The following is a 25951-nucleotide window of genomic DNA, read 5'->3' as shown; positions in this document are numbered from 1 at the left end:
GGAAGATTTTTTTTCTTTAATAAGTGTTATACAAATGAACTGTTTTACTTTAATCATATGCCTGGAGAAAGCAACTCCCCCCACATACACTGAACAGGTAGGACTACTAGGAAGAGGCAAAGTGCTTATTATTCAGTTGCCTCTCTCCTGCCAGTGCTGAACGACATCCAGGCCTGAGGCACACAGCAGTGAGGACAGCTCCAATCCCTCCCCTCCTGGGAGCTGCCGGGCTTTTCTCTTCCTCCTCCTGCTCTCAGGTCCCATCGTACTTAACATCTTCATTAATGATCTGGAAAGAGTAAATAGCATGTTAATGAAATTTGCAGATGATAATAAATTGGAAGGTTTTCGAATACCGGCAAGGGTATAGAAATGATACAATGAGAACCACAGAGATTAGACACATGGATAGAAAACTAACGTAATGAGATTCTCTTCTTTTTAAAAAATGAAAGGAAAAGTAAGCCACCGTCATGTCTGAGCAGTGAATGGGTGAGGGGGGAGGATGGGAAGTAAAGTAATTATAAATAATGTTAGGCATGTGATGTTTGTATTCAAAAGCTAAAATACTAAAGCAGAAATGAAGGAGGAAGTATGAGAGCATTTAGCTAATTCAGATATGAGTTTTGGCAGGTGGGAAAAAGATATAGTTGTTTTTGGAGGGCCCCCTGCATCTGGAACCTTCCTCTTTCTTTCTTTCTTTCTTTCTGTACTTGTGACCCCTCTCTGAATGAAGTGTTGTTCAGTCACTGCCACTTTACTGCCTGTCAATATGATACTGGCAAATTAAAGAGCTTTATTGAAGAAGAATGCAGATGACCAGGGGGCTTGAAAGATTAATTTATAATAAGGGATTAAGAATTAAATATGTATAGCCTGGCCAAGTGAAAGAACACCGTGAGAATCTGCAAGCATGTGGCACTTATAAATCTTGTGGAAAGAGATAGATTGCTTGATGTAGTCAGAAGATGCAGAGAGAAACCATAAGGGGGAAAGTGAGGGCTAGTTAGCACTGCAGGTCACTGCAATATAGATTTATGTAGTGATTCCCATCATGCCCTTTCCCTCAGTCATCAGCCATCCAATCTACACCTGTTCCAAACCAAAGTATCACAGGCATCTTTGTGGTGTAAGAGATGGTGCAGGCGAGATCTCTCATAGTTCTCTCATTAGCAGTAAGCGCCCAAACTGCATCCACATCAAACAAGCAAAGGTCAGAGCAGAAAGGTCTTGCAGGGGACCTTGGCACTGATCTGCTTTCCTCCCAGGCAGATAAGGGCAGCAGAATGGAAGATAGATATAGGGTTGTCAATTTCCAGGTGGTGGCTGGGGATTTTCTAGAATTTCAACTAATCTCCAAGTGACAGAGATCAGTTCCGCAGGAGAAAATGGCTGCTTTGGAAGGTGGACTATATTGCAATATACCCCTCTGAAGTCCTTCCCTTCCTCAAACCCTGCCCTCTTCAGGCTCCACCCTCCAAATCCCCAGGTATTTCCCAGCCTAGAGCTGGCAGCCCTACTCATGGAGCCCAGTTCCTCAGAAAGTTGTCCTCTGAAGGTTCCATTGAAATGAATGTAATCTTCAGTTTCAATTAGGTTTTCAGAAGAGAACTTCAAAGCATACTATGTTAAGTAATGGGAGAGAAATGCACTTCCTGCTCAATTTTCCAACTCAGACACTTAGGCTGGCCTCAGCTGAAAAATTCAAATGCCATTTGCTTACCTTATATTCTCTGGCATGGAGAAATGAGCTCCTGGAGCACAGCGCCCTGTTGTGACATCACAAAGAAGAGGAGAGGAGGGCAGCCCAGGGGTGCCCCTGTGGAGGGGGGCGGCAGGCACTCAGTCTGCCTGGGGCTCCAAGTGCCCTAGGGCTGGTCCTGCTTAGGTCAGTAGGCAACAGTTCCTTCCAATAAGCCACACTGCTGATATTCATCTTCTGTGAGTAGATAGACTTGGAACACACTGCATATTTTATGCATATACAAACAGTCCTGATAGTTCCCAGCATGCATCTATGTGAATTTTATGTTATTATGTGCTCTGGTTGGAAAAAGTTTCACCTCAGTCACATACATGATGATCTCATATGACATTAATCCTCATAAATGAGTACTTGGGAAGGGAACTTTACTATGTGAACCTGCCTTCAGAGTGATATAGCAATGGCAGATAAAAATTTTGGTTTCACATTGTTATTGACTGCTTCCATCTAGAGATTTTTGCCCCCTTTTAACATAAAATACATTTTCTTTGAAGTAAAGGGGAAATAGCTGGGAGACTACAGCTGAAGCTTTCATCTGGATGCTCATCCATCACCACCATGGGGGCAAGGGTAAGCTTCATATTTTCCCCTTTCACCCCTTAGAAGAGGTTTGTTTGTTTCTTTACTGAACTGCACTATAGTTTTATAGAGCAGCTGGGGAAAAGAAAGCAAGCCCTTCAAGGGAGAGGTTATACACTGGTGGGGCTTGTATAATGTGGAGGCACAACAGGGAGGAGTAGAGAGCGGGATGACAGAGTGGCAGCAGAACAGGTCACTTTGGAATGGGATGTGTGGATGTGATATATTTCTGCCTGTTCTCATTCTGTTTAAGTCTCTGGCGGGGTTGTATCTTTGCACCTTTGTCTGGAAGAAACCATCATTTGTTGTTGTCCTTGAGGAGAGGTCCTGCCATTTTTGTAAATCCTTAGTTCTTCCTGCCATTTTGTTTGTTGCCACATGATGCGGGATGATAAAATGTCTCTCTGAAGGGTGCAAAACCAGGAGTCTATCATGAGAAAGTACAAATTTGTTGTGATAAAGATGCCCTCTCTGTAGACACTCTGTGAAGCACCTTTCTTGTGCCTTCAATATCGCCAGGTTCCTTTTCCTCCTCATTAAGAAGTGTAGCTTTCCACTGCCATTTGAGACTAGTTTTCTCCAGAGGAATCAAAATCCACCCTCCAGGCTTTTGACAGCAAAACCAAGTGCTTTTGAAACAGGAAAGGAGTAAGTCAAAGGCCATCAGCTACCTGTGGCTGGCAAATTAACAAGGTTTCTTCATGTTGGTGCTTGTGTGAAAGAGAGATGCGAGATCCACAAAACTAGGGAACAATTATGAGTAACTGGCACAAAATAACTAGAGATTTAACTGGTTTATATGAAAAAGGGAAGAGGGCTGGTTTCTGACACCTATGGTTTAAGTAAAATTTTGAGTAGTTGCAAGGCAGAAGATGGGGGGAAGAAACATATTTAAAATCTTTCTATTCTGCCATATCTCCATATCAAGGTGGCTTGGGGGGATAAGGGAACATCTGCAGGATTAAACCTGAGAATCTTCCTTGGATATCCTTTAATCTTGCTTGAGAAAGTACATGCTTGCTATCTTTGCTGCCCTTATGGATGAGGTAGTATTATTCTACCCCCCACCCACTTAATATGTTTGGACAATCAAATAACCATATGAGTTGGCTTCCCAGATCTACCATCCCATGCAGATCTTATGATAATTTATGCTCAGTACCAAGTAATTGACAATTACTCCCACCACACTCACGGAAGGTCTTCTCATGTGGTTGTGTGATGACTTGCTTGTGTAAATACAGGGCTGCCCTGTTCATTTCCAAGAAATGAAAAGGGTTGTCTTTCATCAAAGAGAAATGGCTGTTTTCAGAGGGCATCTTATTTCTTGTATGAAAAGAAGGTTGATGGAGTTATTAGTTAATAATGATGTGATGTTATTGCTATGCCAACTACATTATCACAACTAGTGACAGGTTATAGGGACTACAACTGAGCATAGTTAGAATACCAGCCAAAGTGAGGGGGGAGACACTCCATGTTTGAATCTGGTGAAAATGCTAATTTGCAGAAAACATAAGAACATAAGAGAAGCCATGTTGGATCAGGCCAGTGGCACATTCAGTCCAACACAGTGGCCAAAAAAACCCCAGGTGCTATCAGGAGGTCCACCAGGGGGGCCAGGACACTAGAAGGCCTCCCACTGCTGACCCCCAAGCACCAAGAATAAAGAGCATCATGTGCCCCAAACAGAGAGTTCCACCTATACCTTGTGGCTAATAGCCACTGATGGCCCTCTGCTCCATATGTTTATCCAATCCCCTCTTGAAGCTGTCTATGCTTGTAGCAGCTACCACCTCCTGTGGCAGTGAATTCCATGTGTTAATCATCCTTGGGGTGAAGAAGTACTTCCTTTTATCCATTCTAACCCAACTGCTCAGCAATTTCATTGAGTGTTCATGAGTTCTTGTATTGTGAGAAAGGGAGAAAAGTACTTGGTTACACCAATTGCAATACGATAACTGCATAAGCTTACTATGCAAATTTGGCCCCAGCCATTGCTACAAAGGGTATGATGTTGGTGAGAAACCATTTACCTGCCCATAAATGAATTTTCTGACATCAGCTTTTTATTTAAAGAACACATACAACTTTTCTGTGTAACTGGCTCCCAATCGACATATTCCATTATGAAAGGGAAGCAAAGATGATAAATGCTGTCACTTTTCTTGATAGTTGCTTCTGAGACAGCAGATTGTTTCATGACTCATGTTCAGCTTTGTTGTAGATGTTCACAATGACCTGCGGAGTGTTCATTAATGTACAAGACTCTGATTCCCCCCCGCCCCCGAGCAATCTCAGTCTTAATGGAACAGATCCAAATTCTCACCTGCTGCTTAACTTTCCCAGCATGATTTATATGTATGGCTGCATCCAGAATGGCAGTGATAATGTGTCCTGAATCCAAGTGACTGAAGAAAAGTTAGGGAGATGCAGAGTAGCAATATTAAGAGGATGGTGTTGGGGATGTTTCAGACATTACTTTTCATTTTTGTATTATTTACTCTAGCCATTTTTGTATGTGTACTTGCCATCTATACATGCTGGATATCACAACTATTGGCCAGCCACAGCTTTTGTGGTTGTGGGACAGGTCTTGTAATAATGGAAGTATTATGTATTTGTCCACCTGAGCAAGTACTTGGTAATATATAACTTCTGAACCAGAAGCCCTTGAAGGTGTAAAACCCTCCCTGATGAGAACATTTTGCTAGGTGAATTCAGTTGGTGTGGCTTTTAGAGTGCTCTGTGCTAGCACAACATCTATGAGTTAGGATAGAAGGAAGTTCTAGTAGTATTCATAAAGCTCCATCATCCCTCTGATCTTTGTTTCAGACTACAGATATTCTTTGCGTATGGAGAAAGAACGTCCTTTCTCAGTCCCTGAAATGTTGCTTCTTTTATCTGATGCACTTCATCAAACAAATACAGTCAGTCAGCAGCCCTCATCAATAACTTTTCCATCCTGTTGCTTCTGACCTGGCTTGGTTGGTTTTGTGACATCATCTTGTAGTTTTCCAGACTACCATCAATTATTAAACACTGAGTAGTTTTTTTAATTTGGTGTTAGACATTTGCATTAGGGCTGAAATCATTGTATACTTAATTGGTGTGATTAGTACATTAATCACTGACTAAAATAGTGGACTGTTTCATTTGACTTCAATAGGAATAATGCCTTTTCAAATGTATTCAATGCTGATGGCAGTGTTATTAACAGATGTCATGGAAAATTTTGCCCATGACTCCCCTCCTCCCCTATGTGGACATATAAAATTCCCTTATATCAAGTTCCCTTATACCTTATATCTAGCTTGGTTATGTCTACTGTCTAGTACATTTTTATTGTGTCTTTCCTCCAAGAAGCTTGGCTTTGTATTCATGGGTCTAACTTCTTCCATCTCCATTTATACTCTCAATGACCCTGTGATACAGGGTATCACAGGTATGACCCAGCAAGATATGACCCAGCAAGATTTATGGCAGTGTGGGCTTTTGAATCTGGAGCTCCCAAATCCTACTGTCATGCTAGAACTACTACACTACACTGTCATAAGTACATAAGAAGAGCACTACAGGATCAGACTAAGGTCTATCCAGTCCAGCATTCTGTCTCACAAAGTAGCCAACCAATTCCTCTAGAGGGCCAACAAAAGGGCATAGAGGTTGAGATCTTCCCCTGATGTTGCCTCCTGGCTCTGGGATTCAGAGGTGTACTGATAAGTAATAATGTTACCATGTTGATCAAAAGATATACTATACCCTAGATATCTCAGTGTGAATGTGTCCCACTTTCCAGTCTGAGTCCAAATCCACACTGTGAAACAACCTGAGGCTAAGGAAGAAAAAAGCCATCTGCTAGTTCTTACTACTAAGCTAAAACAGTTGCTGGCTTAGGTTCCACACTTGGCTCTGTGCCCTCCAGTATAGGCAGTGACCCACTCAACAACAGTAACAGATTTTCAACAATGGATGCAGCACCTTTAGTCTGGAAAAAATACTGACTTTTCTTCTTGGCTCAACACAATGTTTTATCCCTTAAACCAGGGGTGTCAAACTTGTTATGAGGGCCGGATCTGACATAAATGAGATTTTGATGGGCCGGACCAAGCCATGCCAGGCCATGTGTGTACCTATTTAAGATTAGGTAGCAGAGATATAAATTTTATAAAGAACACAGACAAACACAAATATATTTTTAAAAAACTTAAAACATGCTTAAAACGTTTTCACTCATTGGTTTTAAAGATACTTTCTTTTTATTTCTCCCATGGGATCCAGAGAACTGGGCAAAGGAAGCTCTGGCTCTTTCCTTCCTTCCCCAGGGGACCAGGATGGGGAGGAGCCTCAGCCAACAGAAGAAAGAGAGGTATGGCTCAGTAGCTTTGCTGTGGGATTGAGAAAGCCTGTCAGCCAAGTGGTTCAGGTCCCCGCACTGGTAACACTTGCGGGTCCCCGAGAACACTTGCGGGGGACCCGAACCACTTGGCTGACAAAGCCTGGCAAAGTAAGGTCTGCCCCCCCCCCAAGGGAGGAGCCTCAGCCAATGGAGAAAATAGAGGATTTGCTCTGTAGCTCCTGTGCAATTGAGCAAGCCTTACAAAGCAAGCTGTTATGCAGAAGGAAGCAAGATATAGGGAGAAGGAAGCAGATGACAGCCAATTGCTCAGGGGCCTGATAGGAGCCCTCCGGGGGCCTGATTCGGCCCCCAAACTGCATGTTTGACACCCCTGCCTTAAACTATCCGGTAGATTTTCAGGCAGTCTGATCAAACAGCCCATGAGGAAATGTGGAGATGGAATCACTTACACATTTTCTATTCAGTTGTGATTTATATTCCTCAATAATATCATTTTTTAAATTTATCCTTTAATATCACACTTTCCTGTATGTTTACATGATTATCTAATGTCTGGTAATGATAAGGCTATTACCTTCTCTGTAGTCCACTATCTAATTGCAGCCCTGAAGATTTGTCCAAAGACAGAACTAATTTCTGCCTAGATACTCATAAGCATACAGGCATTCTTTTGGTACTGGGACTGGATTAACAATCTGATGACCAGGTAATGGAGGAGACGGTACTTCTCTGGGACATCCAATTCCCTTCCAGTTAGTATGATCAAAATAGCCACTGCCCAACCCCTTCTGCTGGCTTCAGGGCTGGTGCCAAACCTTTTGGTGCCCTAAGTGAGGCTACCTACTTGTGCCCCACCCCCCAGCATGGCTGCCAAGTGCTCCTCAGTGCACCTACCCCCTGCCAGCTTCGGGTTCAAGTCCTACAAATTAAAATAACCTTTTTTCAGCAGCACCAACCACCACAGTGTTTATTCTCTTGCTCTTATTTCCCAGTGTGTTTCTTAAATTACCCTCTTCTCCTTTGCACATAGGCTTCCTCTGAGCATGTGCCTTCAGCTCCCATGACAGCCATTTTGTGGTTGTACTCAGAATTCCAAAGGCACACATAGGCTCTAAAAAGGTACCACATGTCAGAATTCCAGAATTTATTTCTGCTGCTGCTCCTGCTGCTTTAAAGGGTGGACCTAGGGTACACAACAGGGATCACTTCCCCACTCAGCTCCCCCCTGCCCAAACTCCACCGGCCCTAGGCACAGCCCCCAATATCCAGGAATTTCCTCAACTGGAATTGGCAAACCTACTAGGGCTTACTCCCAAACGAATGGGCTTAATTTTGACATATTTTTCCCTGTTGCCCCATATTCCCAGGCAAGCCAGCAAGTGCCATCAAGTCGCAGCCAACTTATGGTGATTGTCCACTGTCCATATTTGGATGACACTTAAAATCTATTGTCTGAGAAGGCCAAATCACTGCATATCACTGAGAAGGCCATATCACTGCATAAGTCAGAACCTGTTGTTTCAGAGGAAAGGTTGGGTGTTGATCTATGGTTTCTTCTGCTCAAGCTGCTACATCTCCACCTGGGAAGTCAAACAGATAAATGAGAACTCTGTGGCATTCTTGTAACTACTAGAAACACGTCAGCTGAAAAGGCATCATTAATTCCAAACACCTAGTCACTCAGTGGGGGGAGGCTGAAGATATGGCCACTGCATTTAGCTCCCTCCACCCAATGTTCACTGAAAAACCCTCCTTAAATTAGAGGAAATTGTGGCCAATGAGGAAGGAGGGCACCAGCTGACATTTATTTGTTTTAACCAGATTTTCCTGTCTTAACAAGATGCTTTAAATGGAAGCTGTCATGTCACAACTTAGCCTTTTCTTTTCTTAAAAAAAAATTCTTACATGGAACAAATCCATGCTTCAGGTAGGGTATCGCAAACACTCGTGGCTACAATGCCTTCTTAAGGAAGTACATTCATTTCCTTCATTGAAGGAAAGCACAGATCTGGGAAAGGTAAAGGACGAGGTCTGAAAAATAATGAGCTGGGGGAACCTACAAAAGAGAAAGAGGATCTTAGAGGTATTTTGTCCTCCTCGCACACAGTTCCTTACAAGCCAGACCCTTTCTGCAGAGCTGGGAGGGGGGCAGGGACTGCCTCCAGCTCCCTTCCCACGAGGGCATTGGCTGAGCTGCTGGGAAAAGACAACTTGGAGGGGACACCTTAAAACTGGCAGGTCCGCTTCATTCCTCTTGCACTTGGCCTCCTTCAATGCGCAGAAGAGAGGTCCAAGAGAGGTGAAGCTGCAATGCACCCGCAACCGGGCCTTCTCCTCTGTAGCCCCAAGCCTATGGAACCAACTCCCAGAGAAAATGTGGGCCCTGCGGGACCTTGAACAATTCCGCAGGGCCTGCAAGACCTTCCTCTTCCGACTGGCCTTCGCTGAAGAAAGAAGCTGCTAAGGATAACCACCACCACAAAAGAACGAATAGCAATAGCACTTTTATTAATTTAATTTAATTGATTGATTGATTTTAAACTTGTCAGAATTTTGAATGCTGGATGTAACTTTGTTTTTATATAATGCTGTTAGCCGCCCTGAGCCTGCTCCGGCGGGGAGGGCGGGATACAAATAAAAATTATCTATCTATCTATCTATCTATCTATCTATCTATCTATCTATCTATCTATCTATCTAGAAGCAGCTGACTTGCAGTATGGAAAAAAAAATCAGTATTTTTTTGGGGGGGGTTAGGTATATTGAACCCCCCAAAATATTGGTGTTTCCCAATATTCATGAATCTCAATACTGGTATGGTATTTGGAGTCAATAAATATTTGGGATTGCCAATTTTTTGACTCCATTATACCCTATGGGAGCCATTAGAGTCAATTCTCTTGTCAATTAGGCTATAATGGAAAATTGATCCAAGAGTATCTGGGGCCCTGGGGCCTGTTTTTAAACATAGGAAGTACCAAATTTGCAGCATAGCTGTCGGCACCTCTTCTCATCCCACCCCCCACCCCCAAGTTTCAAAAAGATCAGATCCACTTCCAATTTCAGACATGTATTGAAGGCCTTGTAGTTTCACTTCTTCCTGTGTCCAGCTCTTTTGCATCCTAGCACAGAACACAGAGGCTCAGCATAAGAGGTCATCCCTGCCACTGATATGGAAAGATGCTGGGCCCAGGAGGGAGTACATCCAGAACACATGGAAGGTCTCAGCCTTGTCCTCTGCCTCATGCCAGAGGCTGGACCTTTCCTTAAAAGTTGTGCTAAGAAGAGGACAGCTCTGTTTTGCAGGCAGCTGCTCTGCTTTACAGTATTGACTTCCACTAAGGCTTGTTTCTGGGGTCCAAGGGATGATGCTGGGTGTCCTGTAGTAGATTGGCAATGTGACTTCTTTGGAGTCAGGGAGCCCACCTCTGTATTTACTCAGTTTGGCTGATGGGGAGAGCAAATGCCTGCCTCTCAGTAAGTCTGGCAGTGTGGTTATGCCCCCTTTAAGGAGCTGTGCCTGTTGCCAGCGGGCCCAGAATATGGCTAGGAGATAAAACACACCCTCATCTGAAAATACTGTCTCATGGCAGTCCTCTTGGATTTTCTAGACGGGTGGAGCACCCTTGCAGGATAGGGAGGGGTATAAATGGCAAATTAAATTAAAATGTAAAAATTTAAAAGAGTTGGCACAAAGCTGAGGAGAATATACCTGGGCCCCCTCTGCTAGGCTGAGGAGAAGCCCAGCATGGGAAAGAGAGCAGACAAGCTGAGTTTAACCCGCTTCACTTCCAGTACTGAAGCCAAATAGATTTCCTATAAAGGACATTGGAGGATGTCCAGGTCAGACTTCTGTATGAGGCAGAGGGCAAGACTGAGTCACCTTCATGGTTGATGTACTGCCTCCTGGCCTCAGCATCTTAGGCAGCCATGTTCGTCTAAAGCAATAGGACAAAGTTGGAGAACAACTGCTTCTATTTCAGTATCTGTTGCAGGGATATCCTCTTAAGTTGAGCCATTATGGTCTGTTCTAGGATGCAAAAGCCCTAATGACAGCCTCTTTCTCTGAGGATGTCTCTTCTGAGTTAGGCGAGGAGTTGGTTGGAGTGTGATGACTATAAAATCCAGATGCTTGGCCAGGCAGTAGGGCCAGCCTCATCCTTCCTTCCTATGGATCAGCTGATGCATTCCAAATTATTGTTCCACAAATAGAGACTGGATACACTGCAATTAGATGTTTGCAGAGCAAACTGCCTTTGTGTGTCTTTGTGTGGGTTATCCCACACTTTTTTGAGGTCAAAAAAATGAGAGCATCATAGTTTGTCCAGCCTGGTGTCAATTTCTTTCAGTGTTGATTGATGCTGGTTGAGGGCTAGTGCTTACACTCCATTTGCAGGTTGCCCAAAACAGTTCCCTGCAGAGACAGTCTACACAGTGGGACATAATATCTGCACCACATTTACCATCTGAATTCACTCAGTTGCATGGGGTCTCCATTGCAGTGTCAGCCACTACCCAGAAATGTCCTGTTTGGGGTTGAAGCTGCTGCAGACATTGTACCCTGTTGTCTAGTGTGTCCTTGCACAGAAGCAGTTTGCTCAGGTCCTCTCAATAGGATAAGGGATATATGAATTGGCCCTGAAGGCAAAGATTCCAGTCTAACTCTTCCCATCTCATAATCTGCTGCTTTAGAAAGCAACTAAGCATGATCCTAGTGGAATCTGAGGTGGACTGATTGAGGGATTTTATCTGAGCTGGACTGGGAGGGGGCTGTTCTCAACCAAGGGTGCTCTTAGCTTCAGGGTGCCTAAATGGGTTAATCTGCTTCTGCATTCATGCAACCTCTAATGAGTTATTTTAGGCTGCATAAATTGGAGTAGATAATCTGATGCAGTGATTCTGATGCAGTGGTTTTCCTTTTTTAAAAGAAATTAATCCCTTGTGAACTGCCAGACCAGTTCTTACCCCCCCCCCCCCAACAAATGCTCTAACTGTAAGCCATGCTTCAGTGCCACAAGGAGAGACACCTCCCCACCCCCTTCTCCAAGGCATATGCCTGGCAGCAAGAGTGTAGAACTAAACCCTGTGTGTTACATTGTGAATGAAAACAGGGATATGCTAATGAGGTTGCTTTCCATACCTTTGTTGCATTGTATTGTTAATTACAAAGCTTTGTAAAGCACTGTTTGGAATTGCTGTAGCTTCCACAGCCAAGCCATTTGGAGCATCATAATAAACAAGTCTTTCCTCCCAGCTGTCCTCACTAACCTTTCCTCCTCTGTATCATTAATGGAATAGAAGTTGGACTCAGGCATAGCATGTTAATAGGCTGTATGGAAAACTCTGATCAGAGTGGACAAAGGGGGGATGGGCAGAAGGGAAAGAAGGATCTTCTTGCTTGAGTACCATATCTTACCTCAAGAGTCGATGCTGGGTCACCTTGAATCAAGGAACTAGCAAAACCAAATGAGGCAAATTCTTAGATATTGATCAAATTAGTATTTGACTTCTGGAATGTTTATGAATTTACAGTAAGAGGGCCTAGTATGTGTGTTATTGGGAGGCAGGCTTGTGTGTGCAACAGCTGAAAATGGAAGGAGTCTCAGTCACCATTTCTCAGTGCAAACACAATGTCCACATGTGGCTTCCATCTCCAGAAACCTTGGAAGCATCCATCAGTGCACTGAATTGCTCCACTGACCTATATTATCGCACCAGGGCAACTGCTGTGGGTCTCCCGCAACTTGAACATATATGATTCAATCATTCTGCTTTCTATCATGTCCGATCATTGGTCCATCTCATCCAGTATTGTGTCCTTTCACAACTGAGATCCTTTCATCGGGGGATATCAGGACTGACCTTGGACCTCCAGCAACACTGTTGCTGACTAGGATCCCTCTCCCCTAGTTCTTTAGTTTTATCTCTGGGTATGGCGAAAAAACATTTTGAGAACCTTAGTGGATACAGTGAACAGCTGGTGTAATGGAATGTGTGGGTTCCTGTTTAGACTGCAGTTGCAGAATCTTATGAGTTTAGATCAAGGTGAGCCTCTGACAAAATATTTAAAATGTCATCCAGTACACCATGTCCTGGTGTTAAAAGAATGAACCTTGCATGGAACACAGTGAGCAGCTATATATAGAAGCTGGTAGAAGGAGGGGAAAGGGGGGGGGGGGAGAAGAAAGGTTTGTGCATAACTTTACAGGCTTTCCCATATGATGTGATAACAACTCTTAGCTTTAGTATGGTTGGGGTGAAAGTGGGATTATCAAGAACTCTATAGAGTTATGGAAAAGCAACATTTTGTCCAAATTTATTTCTCAACTTAGAGCTCCCTTATAATATTGTGGAGTTATAGAAACCACTTCACATTTCAATACATACCTACTTATACAGTTCATTCAAATTCTAACACATGTTCCTTGAAACAATTACAGTATTTTTTGCACCATAAGACTCACTTTCCCCCCCCAAAAAAGTGGAGGGAAAAGTGTGTGCGTCTTAAGGAGCAAATACTGCAAAAAATTCACACAAATGCCTCTAAATTCACACAAACGGCTCTAAAAACTAGGTGCGTCTTATGCTCAGGTGCGTCTTATGGAGCAAAAAATACGGTAGCATTAATTATTGTTTGTCTTGAAGGCTGACTCCAATAATGTGGAACTAACTTCCTTTTTTCCCTTTAAAATTATCTAGTTTCTGTTGTCCTTTCATAATTCAGATGTGACTTGTCAATTTGGCCTTTGTTGCCATATTAATTTCCTCAGTCTAAGCCATGTGTCAGAGAAAAACTCAGGAAAATAAGAGGCAGTTCTGTTTATGTGCAGCACTTCCTTTTCTTCTGCTTATTTCCCCCAGTTTTACTGACCAAAAAGCCCTGCATTTTCAAAGTGCAAAAATAGTTTTTAGGTTTTATTTTAAACATTAAACTTTATAATCTACTTTTCCTGTATTTAATCAAGGTGGGTTGGAGCACATGTGCAAGATGTACTAACTTCCCTGTATTTTTGGCTTAGTTCTTGGTATACTGTGCATCTTTAGATGCAGCCTGATGCCTACTAAGAAGTAAACTCTGAGTAGAAAGTACTGAGATATAATATTACAACAGAGTCATGTATACACCAAAGAATGCCCATAGATGAAAGTGGGGTGTGTGGGCAAAACTCTGGACAAGAGTAATTCTTGGAATGTCTAATAACAGTAGCACATCTGTATGGGGAGGCGGGATCTGTGGCAAAACAGCAGGAGGTGCTAGACATCTGGATTAAGCAGCATTGATTGAACATGGGCCATGTAGCATTAAAACAACAAAGACAAATGCATGGGTAGAAAGATATGGGAAGCCTGGGAAAGATAACATTCAGCTTTTAGAGTTGAGACAGGATTATGGGGAGATAAGCTCTGTGTTTTGGATCTTTGTCACTGATAAATCCTGTACTGTTGACAATTGGATTTTACTAGAAGTTGATATTTTAAAATGCAGTGGCATTGCTGCATAAGCTATTCATGTGTGACGCACTGGTCTTTGAGGTCTTCTGTTGGTAATAAGATGAGAGGTAATCCATTCTGTCAGAGAGCAGACTGGAACATATCACATGATGCATGGTACTTTCTTCCACCAACCATGGTACTTTGTCCTACTAAAATGTGTGTTGTAACTATGAAAAGCTAGTGAAGGAAAATTGTAGCTACTGTACGTAGAAGTCCTGCCTCTATGAGTTGGCACTTAGATACTTTACCCAGAAATAATGTATTAAAACTTCATTTAATATCCATTCTAAAATCATTGTTCAAAATGAAGCAACAATGGATCTTCAAGGAGAAGAGTGCTATTTTTAGGTACTTTTCAAAATGGAGACAGGAAATAGAGATAGCACATTGTCATTGTTAGGATAAAGTAGTGAATGAAGGATCACATATGCTTCTCCAAAGTCCTTGGAGAAATAGAATACAGTTATTGTCCAGTGACACCTTTGTTGGTTTTGAAGGTGCCACTGGACTCTAACTTTATGCTATTGCTTCAGACCAAAATGTTTACACACCTGGATCTATCCTTGGAGGAAGAGCAGGATAGATGTTTGGAGAGATGCTGGAATTACACACTGCAAAACACGAACATAATTGCCTACTGCCTTAAGGGACCACAATGAGATTCCCCAACATGCACTTTCTACTGGGGGCACCATGAGTATCAAGGCTCTGCTATGGCCCCTTGGCCTTAAAGCTGTTGTCTCAGCCCATGCTTCACTGCCTTTCACCCAGTCTCTTAAAATAAATCCAACTGAAATCTTGAACTTCCTTCTTTTTCTATGCTCTGTTACTTGAGATACAATTGTTGGCATTTCTTCTTATGTCAGTCAGTGGTTATTATGCATTCCTGAATGACTTCAACAGCTGTTTGATAAGGCACTGTGCCAGGACCAGCAGAGCTTGGGGGGCTACTGTGGTGGAGCCTTATGTCCTATTATTTCCTCTAACCTTTTGCCACCTTTTGATTAATCTTGGTAAAGAGAGGCAGTATTTCATAGCTGTTCCCTTTGCAAAGCAGAGCCTTGTTTGAAACAAAATAAGCAGTTTGTAATAGCATATTTTCTGTCTGTACCTGATCAATAGCTACCATGTCTATTATTTCACTATGTATATCAGTTTATAGGCTGTGCTAAATCTGTGCAGAGTACAGGAGCTTACTTATCACAGTCAGCCAATTTGGATAGTGTGATGATGTCTGTCTTGCTTTGGAACCTGATCTCACAAATTTGCGTATGCAAGCTAAATGTTTGAGTTCCAGAAATATTAGTATTTGAGACATGTGATAATTAATACATCAAACATTGCCGCTTCAAATGTGCTTTCTGGAGTTAACGTCAATGCACATTTCTTTGACCCAGGACTGAAGCAAGAATCTTGGAGGAATCTGAAAATGCAGAAGACAGGTTGAATGAAATGTTGTGTGTGTTGCCTATGTAGAACCAGCAGAGTGACTTAAAACCCAGATTAAGAAGGGATTTAGGAGGTTTAATTAAGCAGCCAGAAATATGACATCATCGACAGGATTTTAAATGGGCTTTAGTGAATGAAGAAAATGGCTAAAAGACACTGTGGGGTGAGATGCCCATATTTGAGAAGATTAGACACCAAGTCACACAAACAAATGACATGTTGAAAATATGAGTTGGATAGATCCATACGCCACTCATACTGTGGCAAAACAGTTGTGATTGCATTAGAGTATGCATAGCGCACAACATGACACATACCGTATGCAGCATTCCAGTACATTAGGCAACTTTACAGCAGCCCATGAAACAAAACTTAACTAGCAACCAAACTGCACAGATCCAAACAATATAGGGCATAACAGTTTATCACAAAATTTTCAGGTTCTGTCGAACCAAATATTCCGAACATGGAATTTCCATGGTTTTAACAAATTTTCTGGCATATGGGGTTCTGATTTGGCATGTGAAACAGTGAGTTTAAGCATGTCGTACCATGTCATTTTCAAGAGCCAGTTAAGAGCAGCAGATTCTAATGGTTAAGAGCTATGAGGTAGTGGCTAAGAGTGTCAGATTCTAATCTGGAGAATAGGGGTTGATTACCCAACCCTCCACATGCAGCTGCTGGTTGACCTTGGGTCATTCATAGTTCTCTCAAGAGCAGTCCTCTGAGAGATCTCTCAGCCTCACCTACCTCACAGAGTGTCTGTTGTGGGAAGAGGAAGGAAAGGGAATTGTAAGCCTCTCTGAGACTTCAAGTGAAGGGCAGGGTATAAATAATCTCCTGCTTCTCCCCTCCCACCCCAGATAGCCCAAGGAGTCACTGTTATTCCTGTTGGGGAAACTTACATGTGCCAATTGCCTGTGTAAGTTTCCCTAATATGGCAAATAGAGGCTTAATGAGCATTTTAGGTCAGGAGTATTTTAGGCCTTAAACCTTATCATAGATTGTGGTCCTCATCCAAATAAGATCTCACAGCCCTGAAAATTGTTTCCACATAGAAATCCTACTACATGTCTGATCTGGCCTGGAGTGGGTCCAGAAACAGTGTAACATGTAGTTTGGCCATCTATATAAAAGCTTGATTGGGTATCACTGGACCTTGGTTGAGGTCTGTCATGAAGTATCTGGGCCATTTCTGAGACTAGTTAGGCAGTAAGTAAATGTATTTGCAGTCAGACTCTGCTTCCAATGGCTGTCTGTAGTGCAGGCTAAAATGTTGCCTTTTAATCATAAATGTTTTTATTGAGACAGCGCGAGGAGAAGTTGTGAAAAATGCTCATTATGGCCTGGAATGAGGAGATCATTAGTAAGCAAGTCTGTCATTCCAGTGCTACCAAAAACAAAAATAGTCACATTGAGTGCTTGGTGGTGGACTGTTCTAGAGCACTGACTTTTTTCCTCCTTCCTCTCCAGGGGTTCTCAATTCATGCCAGCATGGCAGAACAGGGCTCCCACCCTTCCTCTGCCTGGCATTCGGTGAATCCATCTACTCACAACCCCACTCTGTGCCCTCTGGAACGTGTGGATCTGGGAATTACAGAGCAACCAAATCCTTTGGAGCAGCCACCACCATCTCCAGACCTGGGTGATGACGACGAAGATGACGACGTTGAGCCTCCACCAGACCCAGACATACCATATCCTGATTTGGCTCCTGTGGTTTTCTTCTGCTTAAAACAGACCACCAGTCCTCGGAACTGGTGCATCAAGATGGTGTGCAATCCATATCCTTTCAAAGCCATGAGCTGTGCTTTCTAGCTTTTCTTTATCTTCTCAGTCCTTTTTTTGTCCTCCTGCCCTTGCAGAACACCTGACAGGTAAGAGATGGCGTTACTTACATATTTAATGAATCACTTTGTTCCCTGCTTACATTTAAACAGCGCCTCAGCTGCAACAATGTGTGATCAAAAGGAGTTGCTGGTGAAAGGGAGGACTTCAGAGAGAGCTTTGGACAGCTGGAATAAAAAAAAAAAGCTAGAGATGGGAGCCAGCAAGAAGAAAGGGGACAGGCATATTTGAAAATGTGTTTTCCCTTCATCTCCCTCTTTGCTTTTCTCTGCTACTAAAGGAGTGATATTGTGACTCTTTGAAAGCTTAAAACGTGAGAGGTTGTGCTGTTTACTCAGTTCCAGGTGAATACATTGTGTGGCATGCATCTATTTATGTTATATGATGGACTATGTGATAGATATATGGTTGGGAATTCCTTGAGCTTCTGGAATGACTAGTACATTCTCCTTTACCAAGTCCTGTACCACTGACAGCTATAAATCTGTACAGATGACAGGAATATTCATAGCTCTAAAAGAAAAATTTGCTATAGCTGGATTGAGAACTGTAATGGTTATACTGATCCCTAACTCTGACATAATGTATGGAGAAGATCTTGTGTGCCTACGTGTTATTCTGCTAGTGTGGCCTTGTGCAGTTGTTATATTCACATGTAATTAATCCCTTAGTAGAAATATTATGTTAAGAAATGTTCATTAGGAATATTCAGTGTACTTTCTACCCAAAATTGAGGAAATCCTTGTTTCAGGAATCTATTCCATTTTGAACTAAGTGTATCCTAGGGGCAGGCACAGACAGGCCAATACATTATTCTGCCATTCCAAGCAGCATTCCCATTCAGCATCCCTTCATTTAAATGGGATTTGAGCAGCAGCAGCGCCTTTGGGCTGTGACCATGATCAGCAACTCCCTTCATCTCTACCAAATCATGGAGATAAGATCTGAATCAGCTGCTAGGCAATTCTTCATCTTAGCTACATGACTATAATAAACAGCATCTTTCAGAGATCCACTGCTTCCTCTCATTCACCCTTCACTTGCTGTGTGGGGCTGTGCTCTGTGTTCCACTATTGTCCAACCAGCAGCTAAGATAATGGGATTTGAAGGATATCAAAATAATGCTGGAGTGCAATGAGCAGTCAAGCAGGTGATTGCAATAGTGGCAGGTGTCCTAATTCCCTTGGAAGGCTACTATATTCTAGAGCAGAAGTTTTCTCCTTGGCTTGTTGCAGACATAAAGTAGAATAGCGAAGCTGTTCTCTTGCTTGTGCTCTCTGCACAGCCATTTATGGGTACTGTACTTCTGCCAGCCAGGAGGCTTCATATTCAAAGGAAGTTCTGTCCCTTCCCTGAATTGTCAGCACAAGCTAACTTGTGATGGCTGGATACTTGATGATCTGAGCAACTTGGACACGAGTCCAGGTAGTGCAGACAAATAATTTTTGGGATGAGGTGCAATGGAGCAAACTACTGGAGGCATCAGGAGCCAGCAGTCCCTCTAGCCAGAGGCTCCTAAGAATAAGAACACAAGAGAAGCCATGTTGGATCAAGCCAACGGCCCATCCAGTCCAACACTCTGTGTCACACAGTGACCAAAAAACCCCAGGTGCCATCAGGAGGTCCATCAATGGGGCCAGGACACTAGAAGCCCTCCCACTGTTGCACCACCAAGCACCAAGAATACAGAGCATCACTGCCCCAGACAGAGAGTTCCAACAATATGCTGTGGCTAATAGCCACTGATGGACCTCTGTTCCATATGTTTATCCAATCCCCTCTTGAAACTGTCTACTAAACTTGTAGCCACTACCACCTCCTGTGGCAGTGAATTCCATGTGTTAATCACCCTTTGGGTGAAGAAGTACTTCCTTTTATCTGTTCTAACCTGACTGCTCAGCAATTTCATTGAGTGTCCATGAGTTTTTGTATATTGAGAAAGGGAAAAAAGTACTTTGTTCTTTACCTTCTCTATCTCATGCATAATCTTGCAAACCTCTATCATGTCACCCCCTCAGTCGACGTTTCTCCAAGCTAAAGAGCCCCAAGCATTTTAACTTTTCTTTGTAGGGAAAATGTTCCAACCCTTTAGTCATTCTAGTTGCCCTTTTCTGCGCTTTTTCCAATGCTACGTTTTTATAGGTGCAGTGACCAGAACTGCACACAGTACTCCAACTATTTATACAGGGGGGGCATTATGATACTGGCTGATTTGTTTTCAATTCCCTTCCTAATAATTCCCAGCATACCGTTGGCCTTTTTTATTGCAATTTCACACTGTCTCGACATTTTCAGTGAGTTATCTACCATGACCCCAAGTTCTCTCTCTTGGTCAGTCTCTGCCAGTTCACACCCCATCAACTTGTATTTATAGTTAGAATTTTTGGCCCCAATGTGCATTACTTTGCACTTGGCCACATTGAACCTCATTTGCCACATTGACTCCCACTCGCCCAGCCTTGATAGGTCCCTTTGGAGTGCCTCACAGCCCTCTCTGGTTCTCACCACCCTGAACAATTTAGTGTCATCTGCAAACTTAGCCACTTCACTGCTTACAGCAAATCATTAATGAACTTGAACCTCTTGCATGGTACCTTCCTGAATCACCAAAGACCTTACAATCCCCAGCCCTGCTCATCAATCACCAATCACTATTTTTAGATATAGTGATATCCCCATTTTTCTCAGATGGAACTCTAGGTAATGGACTATACAGCCTATAAATTCAGAGGTGAGGCAGATGATTAGAGACGGCATTTTCAGTGGTGGCACCTTGCCTTTGGAACACATCAATATGCAGATGACACCCAGCTCTATCTACTAATGGACGGCTGGCCCGACCCTGCTCCAAGGAACCTCGACCGGGCCTTACAGGCTGTTGCGACATGGCTCAGGCTGAGCGGACTGAAGTTGAACCCAGCGAAGACAGAGGTCCTGTGTGTGGGTCGCGGTGCTCCAGGAAGGGAAATAGCTCTCCTGGCCTTCGATGGTGCGCCATTGAAAGCAGCGCACCAGGTAAAAAGCCTGGGTGTTTTACTGGAGCGTTCATTATCAATGGAGGCCCAGATAGCAGCCACTGCCAAGTCAGCATTCTTCCATCTGAAGCGGGCAAGGCAGTTGGCCCCTTTCCTTGAGCGCCGGGACCTCGCAACAGTGATCCATGCAACGGTCACCTCAAGACTAGACTACTGTAATGCCCTCTACTTGGGGCTACCTCTGTGCCGGACCCGGAGACTGCAGCTAGTGCAGAACGCGGCGGCCAGGCTGTTGTTGGGACTCCCGAAACGGGAACATATACGGCCGGGGCTACGTGAACTGCACTGGCTGCCGATTATATACCGGGTCCAGTACAAAGTGTTGGTCATTACCTTTAAAGCCTTATATGGCCGAGGACCTGCCTACCTGAGGGACCGTCTTTCCCCATATGAACCCCATAGAGCACTGAGGTCAACTGGGAAAAACCTAATGACTATCCCTGGGCCGAAGGAGATTAAATATCAGAACACTAGAGCACGGGCCTTCTCGATCGCGGCCCCTACCCTGTGGAACCGACTCCCCGAGGAGATGCGGGCCCTGCGGAACCTCGATCAGTTCCGCAGGGCCTGCAAGACCACCCTTTTTAAACTCGCACACTCGGACTGCTAAGAAGGTCGGTAATTAAGAATCCGCCAATGCGGTCTAAAGATCTATACTGCTGTATGACTGCATTTATTGGACTGGTTTTAATTTTAATTTTAATGTTTTAATGTTTTATATTGTTAATCTAAAGGTTTTATTTACTATTGTATGTTTTATAGAATGTTGTTAGCCGCTCTGAGCCTGCCAAGGTGGGGGAGGGCGGGATATAAATGAAATAAATAAATAAATAAGTAAATAAATAAATAAATAAATTCCTTTGAAACTGTGTTTTATTGTGTTTTAGGCACCAGGCCAAACATATTTAGTAACTGAGGTTTTAAAAATCATTCCAACCCTTTTAGTTGTCTGCTCTGGATTGAGGTCTGTTTTCTGATAGTTTTATGCTTTTCATGTTTCTGGGCTTTAAAAAAAATGATTTGCTATTTTTGTATTGTTAATATATTGTTTTCATTGTTAAGTTGCCCTGAGCAAGACTCTGGTGAGGAGGCATAGAAATCTTTTAAATAAGTCCAATGGGTCATAGTAAATATTTCTGAAGAGTGATAATTTTTCTGTGGTCAGATTTGCAATGCATATTAATTCAATTTTAACTAAAATTCCAGTTTGGGAGAAGGAACAAAGAATTAGCTTTTGAGATGTTCATAATAAGGGTTCTCTGTGTCTTTGCCTTTTTATTTTGGGTGACATTTTGGAGGATATTCAGGAAGGCTTTCTTGAGTTTTGTAAAGGTATCTGAGTTTAAGACTCTTAAAATTCTGGGATCTGTGCTGGACATTCTTCATTAGAATACACATCTTTGCTATCTGGAAATTACTTCGGTAAAATACGCATGACTGAATGTGCTGCTGCCACAGATGGATAATAGCCTATGTTTCAGTGGTGGGTGGGAATGAGAGGGAACAGAAAGAGAGAGATGGTTCTCTTGGTCTAATTGTTGATGACTGCAACCTGAGCAAGCAGCATGAATTACGTAGTTGTTCATATGACTTGGCTACTGTTTCAAAGGACCATTTCTTAAACATATATTTTCAGAGGAGGGGGGAGAGAACATTATTCCACACTATCCCACTGTTCTTTCTATGCACCGCCCATGCATTTTTCTAGCCTCAACTCTTTATGAGGAACATAACTGTTGTGTAGAAATGAGAACCAATGGGTTTTTGAAAGCTCAAATACCTTGCTTTTCCTTGTTGTCCTTTGTGCAAAAATACTTATTTTGGCAGTGAGCCTCTTATGGAAGCTAATGTCAGACATTCACTTAGGACTTTTTTGCAATAGCATGGTCTAAAGTACAATCCATTCACATGAGCAATGTGATTTGTGAGCCAGCTATAGTACTTTATGTTGTTAAATTGGCAGATTAGATCCATAAACTTTAGACTGGTCGTGCAAATACGCATCTCTCATGTATGCTTCCCAAAAGTGTCCACAAATTGATCAGCTTCACTGGTTGGCTAAGAGACTCCTAGTGCTGTCTGTATTTGACTCACTATTACAAAATTGCTGGACATTTCAGCACAATGACATTTCTATTTTAGATGGCTTATAAAAAAATGATGGTCTTGTCCTTTTAAATCTGTTTGTAGTTGATTTATGAGTCCTGGACCACAAAGAGAGTAATGAAGTAGTTGTCAGGGCAATATGAAAAATGTGACTGGTGGTAGGCTGGGCTTTGAGGCCAGAAAGCTGAAAAGTGTTAGAGAGTAAATGATATGAGCTTGGTTTATACCCAAGTCTGTGACAGCAGAATGCAGCAAATTGAGGTAATGAAATCCAGAGGGTACACTTCACTTCAGACTGCAGATGAGGAGAGGAGTGTTTTCTTTAATGTTCCATGTGTAAAAAACTCCTATCCACAAATATTAAACTAGCAGGTCAGAGTTGGGGAAAGCAGAGGGAAATTGAGAGATTTTCTTCACTGAGTAGGAGATTGGATTAGATAGCCCTAATTCCCTCCAAACTCTATGATTCTAGTTCAGCCTGCCTCCTACCATGCCAGTTCATTACTTCCAAGAAGGTGTGTGTGTGTGTGTGTGTTTAAGAGTAGCAGAAAATTGTGATTTCCCACCTCAAGTCTGAAGAGATCGCATTACCTCAGGTCTCTGCCATCTCATTATCATCTCATTCTACTGCATGTATAGACCAGGCATCATGAGTAAAGAAGGAAAAAAGGCCCAAAGCCAAATATGGAAAGCTGAAGAACCAGAGCCAAACTGGCATCTTCGACACAAATCCAAAGTGACAAACAGGAATTTGAGAGGAACTAAACAGAGCTCAAGTGAAAGCTGCAGAGTTATGATTTATTTATAACATTTGTTCTCTCCTTCCAAAGGGTGTTGGGTGGTGTAAATTATTCCCTCAACAACCTTGTGAAAGGCCACCCCATGAATTCATGGCTGAGTAGTAGGGTTGCCAGGTCCGACTCAGGATATATTTGGGGACTTTGAGGGTAGAGCCAGAGACTTAGGGGGTGGATCCAGGAGCAAGGTTGTGACAAGACCAATTGAATTCCAAAGAGAGTTCTGGCCATAGCATTTAAAGGGACCACACTCCTTTTAAACGCCTTCCTTCCATTGGAAATAATGGAGGATAGGCCACCTTCTTTGGGGGCTTATAGAATTGGGCCCCCTGGTCCAATCTTTTTGAATCTTGGGGGTGATTTTGAGGAGAGGAACCAGATGCTATGCTGAAAATATGGTGCCTCTACCTCAAAAAACAGCCCCTCCAGATCCCAGATACCCACTGTTTGATTCTCCATTATACCCTATGAAGACTGGTCACTATAGGGAATAATGGAGTGCCGAGGAAACATTTCCTTCCCCTGCCATGCCTTCTAATAACCCTGAAATGGGAGAGGGCCTCTAGACTGGGGGATCCCCTGCCCCCAACTGGGGACTGGCAACTCAAGTAGAAATCTGAAAATTGGATGAGTCCCCCTAACCCAGTCAACACTTTATCCACATCACACTTGCTTTTGACTGAAACACTACAGTTTCTTGTATACTTTGAGCTTGGCAAAAAATGCTATTTTTACATTGGTATTTGCAGCTGAAGACAGAGTAATGTTTGTGTATATATGTAATATAAACAAGATATCTATAATATAATCTGTCAGTCTGCCTTTAATTGGTCATTTTGGTATGCATTTGTTCCCACGATTTCTTTCAAATTGTGTCTTTTCCAGTACCCTTTCCCACTGCTGAGGAAGCTGTGTTTTTAAAGGCAGACTCATTACTTACAATTAGACAAAAGAAACTAGATGAAACAGTTTCCCTATTGTTTCCTCTGTTTTAGATTTGCATATAGCAGCACATGCTGAAGGAGCTGAATTGCAGATATTGCACAAATATTTATTAGCAGATGTCTGTTTCCCTTGGAAGCATTCAGGATCTTTTAATGTGTAAACATTTTATGTTAGCAAAAGCTAGTTTTTTTGGCCAAAGTTTATTTGGGCAAGATCAAAACTTAGATCACAAACGAAGCAGGCCTGAGAAAATGAGGCACAAATGCAAGATAATTCTTTACAGTTTTTTTCTTTAAATCAAAGCTTCAAGAGATAAAGTAGTTGAAGTAGTAAACAGCAGCCATATGTTTCTCTAGCAAAGGGCCCCACAGTGTGGCAAGCTGTGAGTGTCGCTGAATCTCCCTTCTGGAAGTTTTCCACCTCTTTTTGCATGATCGCCTCCACTTAATTTGATCCCATTGGCTGATCTGCTCTGAGGTCACAGAAGGAATGTATTTGCATGGCTGTTCTAATGTTATCAAAGGACTTGCCAACTTAGATGTAGCCTGCATTCAGGACTGGCAGCTGCTTAGTGAGGATCCTGGAAATTTTACAGTCCAAATATTGAAGTCCATTTGCAATGTAAGACAAATTAAACAACTTTAAAGAAGAATGGCATGGGCTTTCAAGTGACACACTTTGTTGTGGGTACCTGTGAACTCAGGGCTCTTGGATCTTTTCACCTGGAAGTAACAGAAGTTATTCACATGTGTGTGATGGAACAGAGAATTTTTTTACCTACAAGGATCTCGGTGTATTTTATAATCCCTAGTATACATTTATCAGCAGACTTGTGTAGGATTTTCTCACGTGTCACCTTTATTTTGTGGAAATGCTAAGGGGATTGCCTTGTGCTGTTTCAGTGCCATCCTCAGCTATCCATGAGAGTTGTTAAGATGTCCTATGCCAGCAGTGATGCTCTCCTCCAGTTTCAGTGCCATCCTCAGCTATCCATGAGAGTTGTTAAGATGTCCTATGCCAGCAGTGATGCTCTCCTCCAGTTAGAACTGGAATTAGGAAGTATGAACTAAACCCAAGTAACACAGAGTGTGATAAGATCTGTGAATGTTTTCTGTTGTGTTGTATCTGTAACTGATAGCAGAAGCATATGTGTAGTGCTGGAAGTATATTGCATCATCAATGAAGGCTGACTTCAATCACCAGCAGATAGAGATCAGTGAATTTCCCAAATTAAATGGAAATCAAGGTGGCATCACTCTCTCCAGCTCTGCTAATACTGACCCCTTGGATGAAGAAGGATCCCTCATGGGCCTTGAGATGCCCAGTGGGCAGGCTCTTCCAAATGCTTTGCAGGTAAAGCCTTGGTTCTTCTCCAGCAATCAGGCCCAGTCCCTCTCAAATGTTCTGAGACCGGCATACTGTCAGTACCTCTGGCTAGGGTTGCCAACTCTGGCTTGGGAAATTCCTAGATATTTGGGGGTAATGTCTTGGAGGAACTCCAGTTTCTTCTAGACTATGTGGTATGCTGTGGTATACAACCCTCCAAAGCTGCCATTTTCTCCAGAGGAACTAA

At 42.8% G+C, this 25951-nt stretch overlaps 1 protein-coding gene across 1 annotated transcript in view; it reads left to right on the top strand.

The window, feature by feature from the left end:
• The window catches only part of CACNA1I (calcium voltage-gated channel subunit alpha1 I), a 537094-nt gene that overhangs the window by 12688 nt on the left and 498455 nt on the right, over positions 1-25951 (top strand). The window contains exon 2 of the mRNA XM_060245420.1: positions 17121-17431. Within this exon, the coding sequence (XP_060101403.1) occupies positions 17142-17431 (290 nt within the window). The 5' untranslated portion in view covers positions 17121-17141. The remainder of the gene's footprint in view (positions 1-17120; positions 17432-25951) is intronic.

The sequence above is a fragment of the Heteronotia binoei genome, chromosome 8, assembly GCF_032191835.1.
Source record: "Heteronotia binoei isolate CCM8104 ecotype False Entrance Well chromosome 8, APGP_CSIRO_Hbin_v1, whole genome shotgun sequence".
NCBI classification, from domain to species: Eukaryota; Metazoa; Chordata; class Lepidosauria; order Squamata; family Gekkonidae; genus Heteronotia; species Heteronotia binoei.
This window is presented reverse-complemented; position numbering and strand designations above follow the sequence as displayed.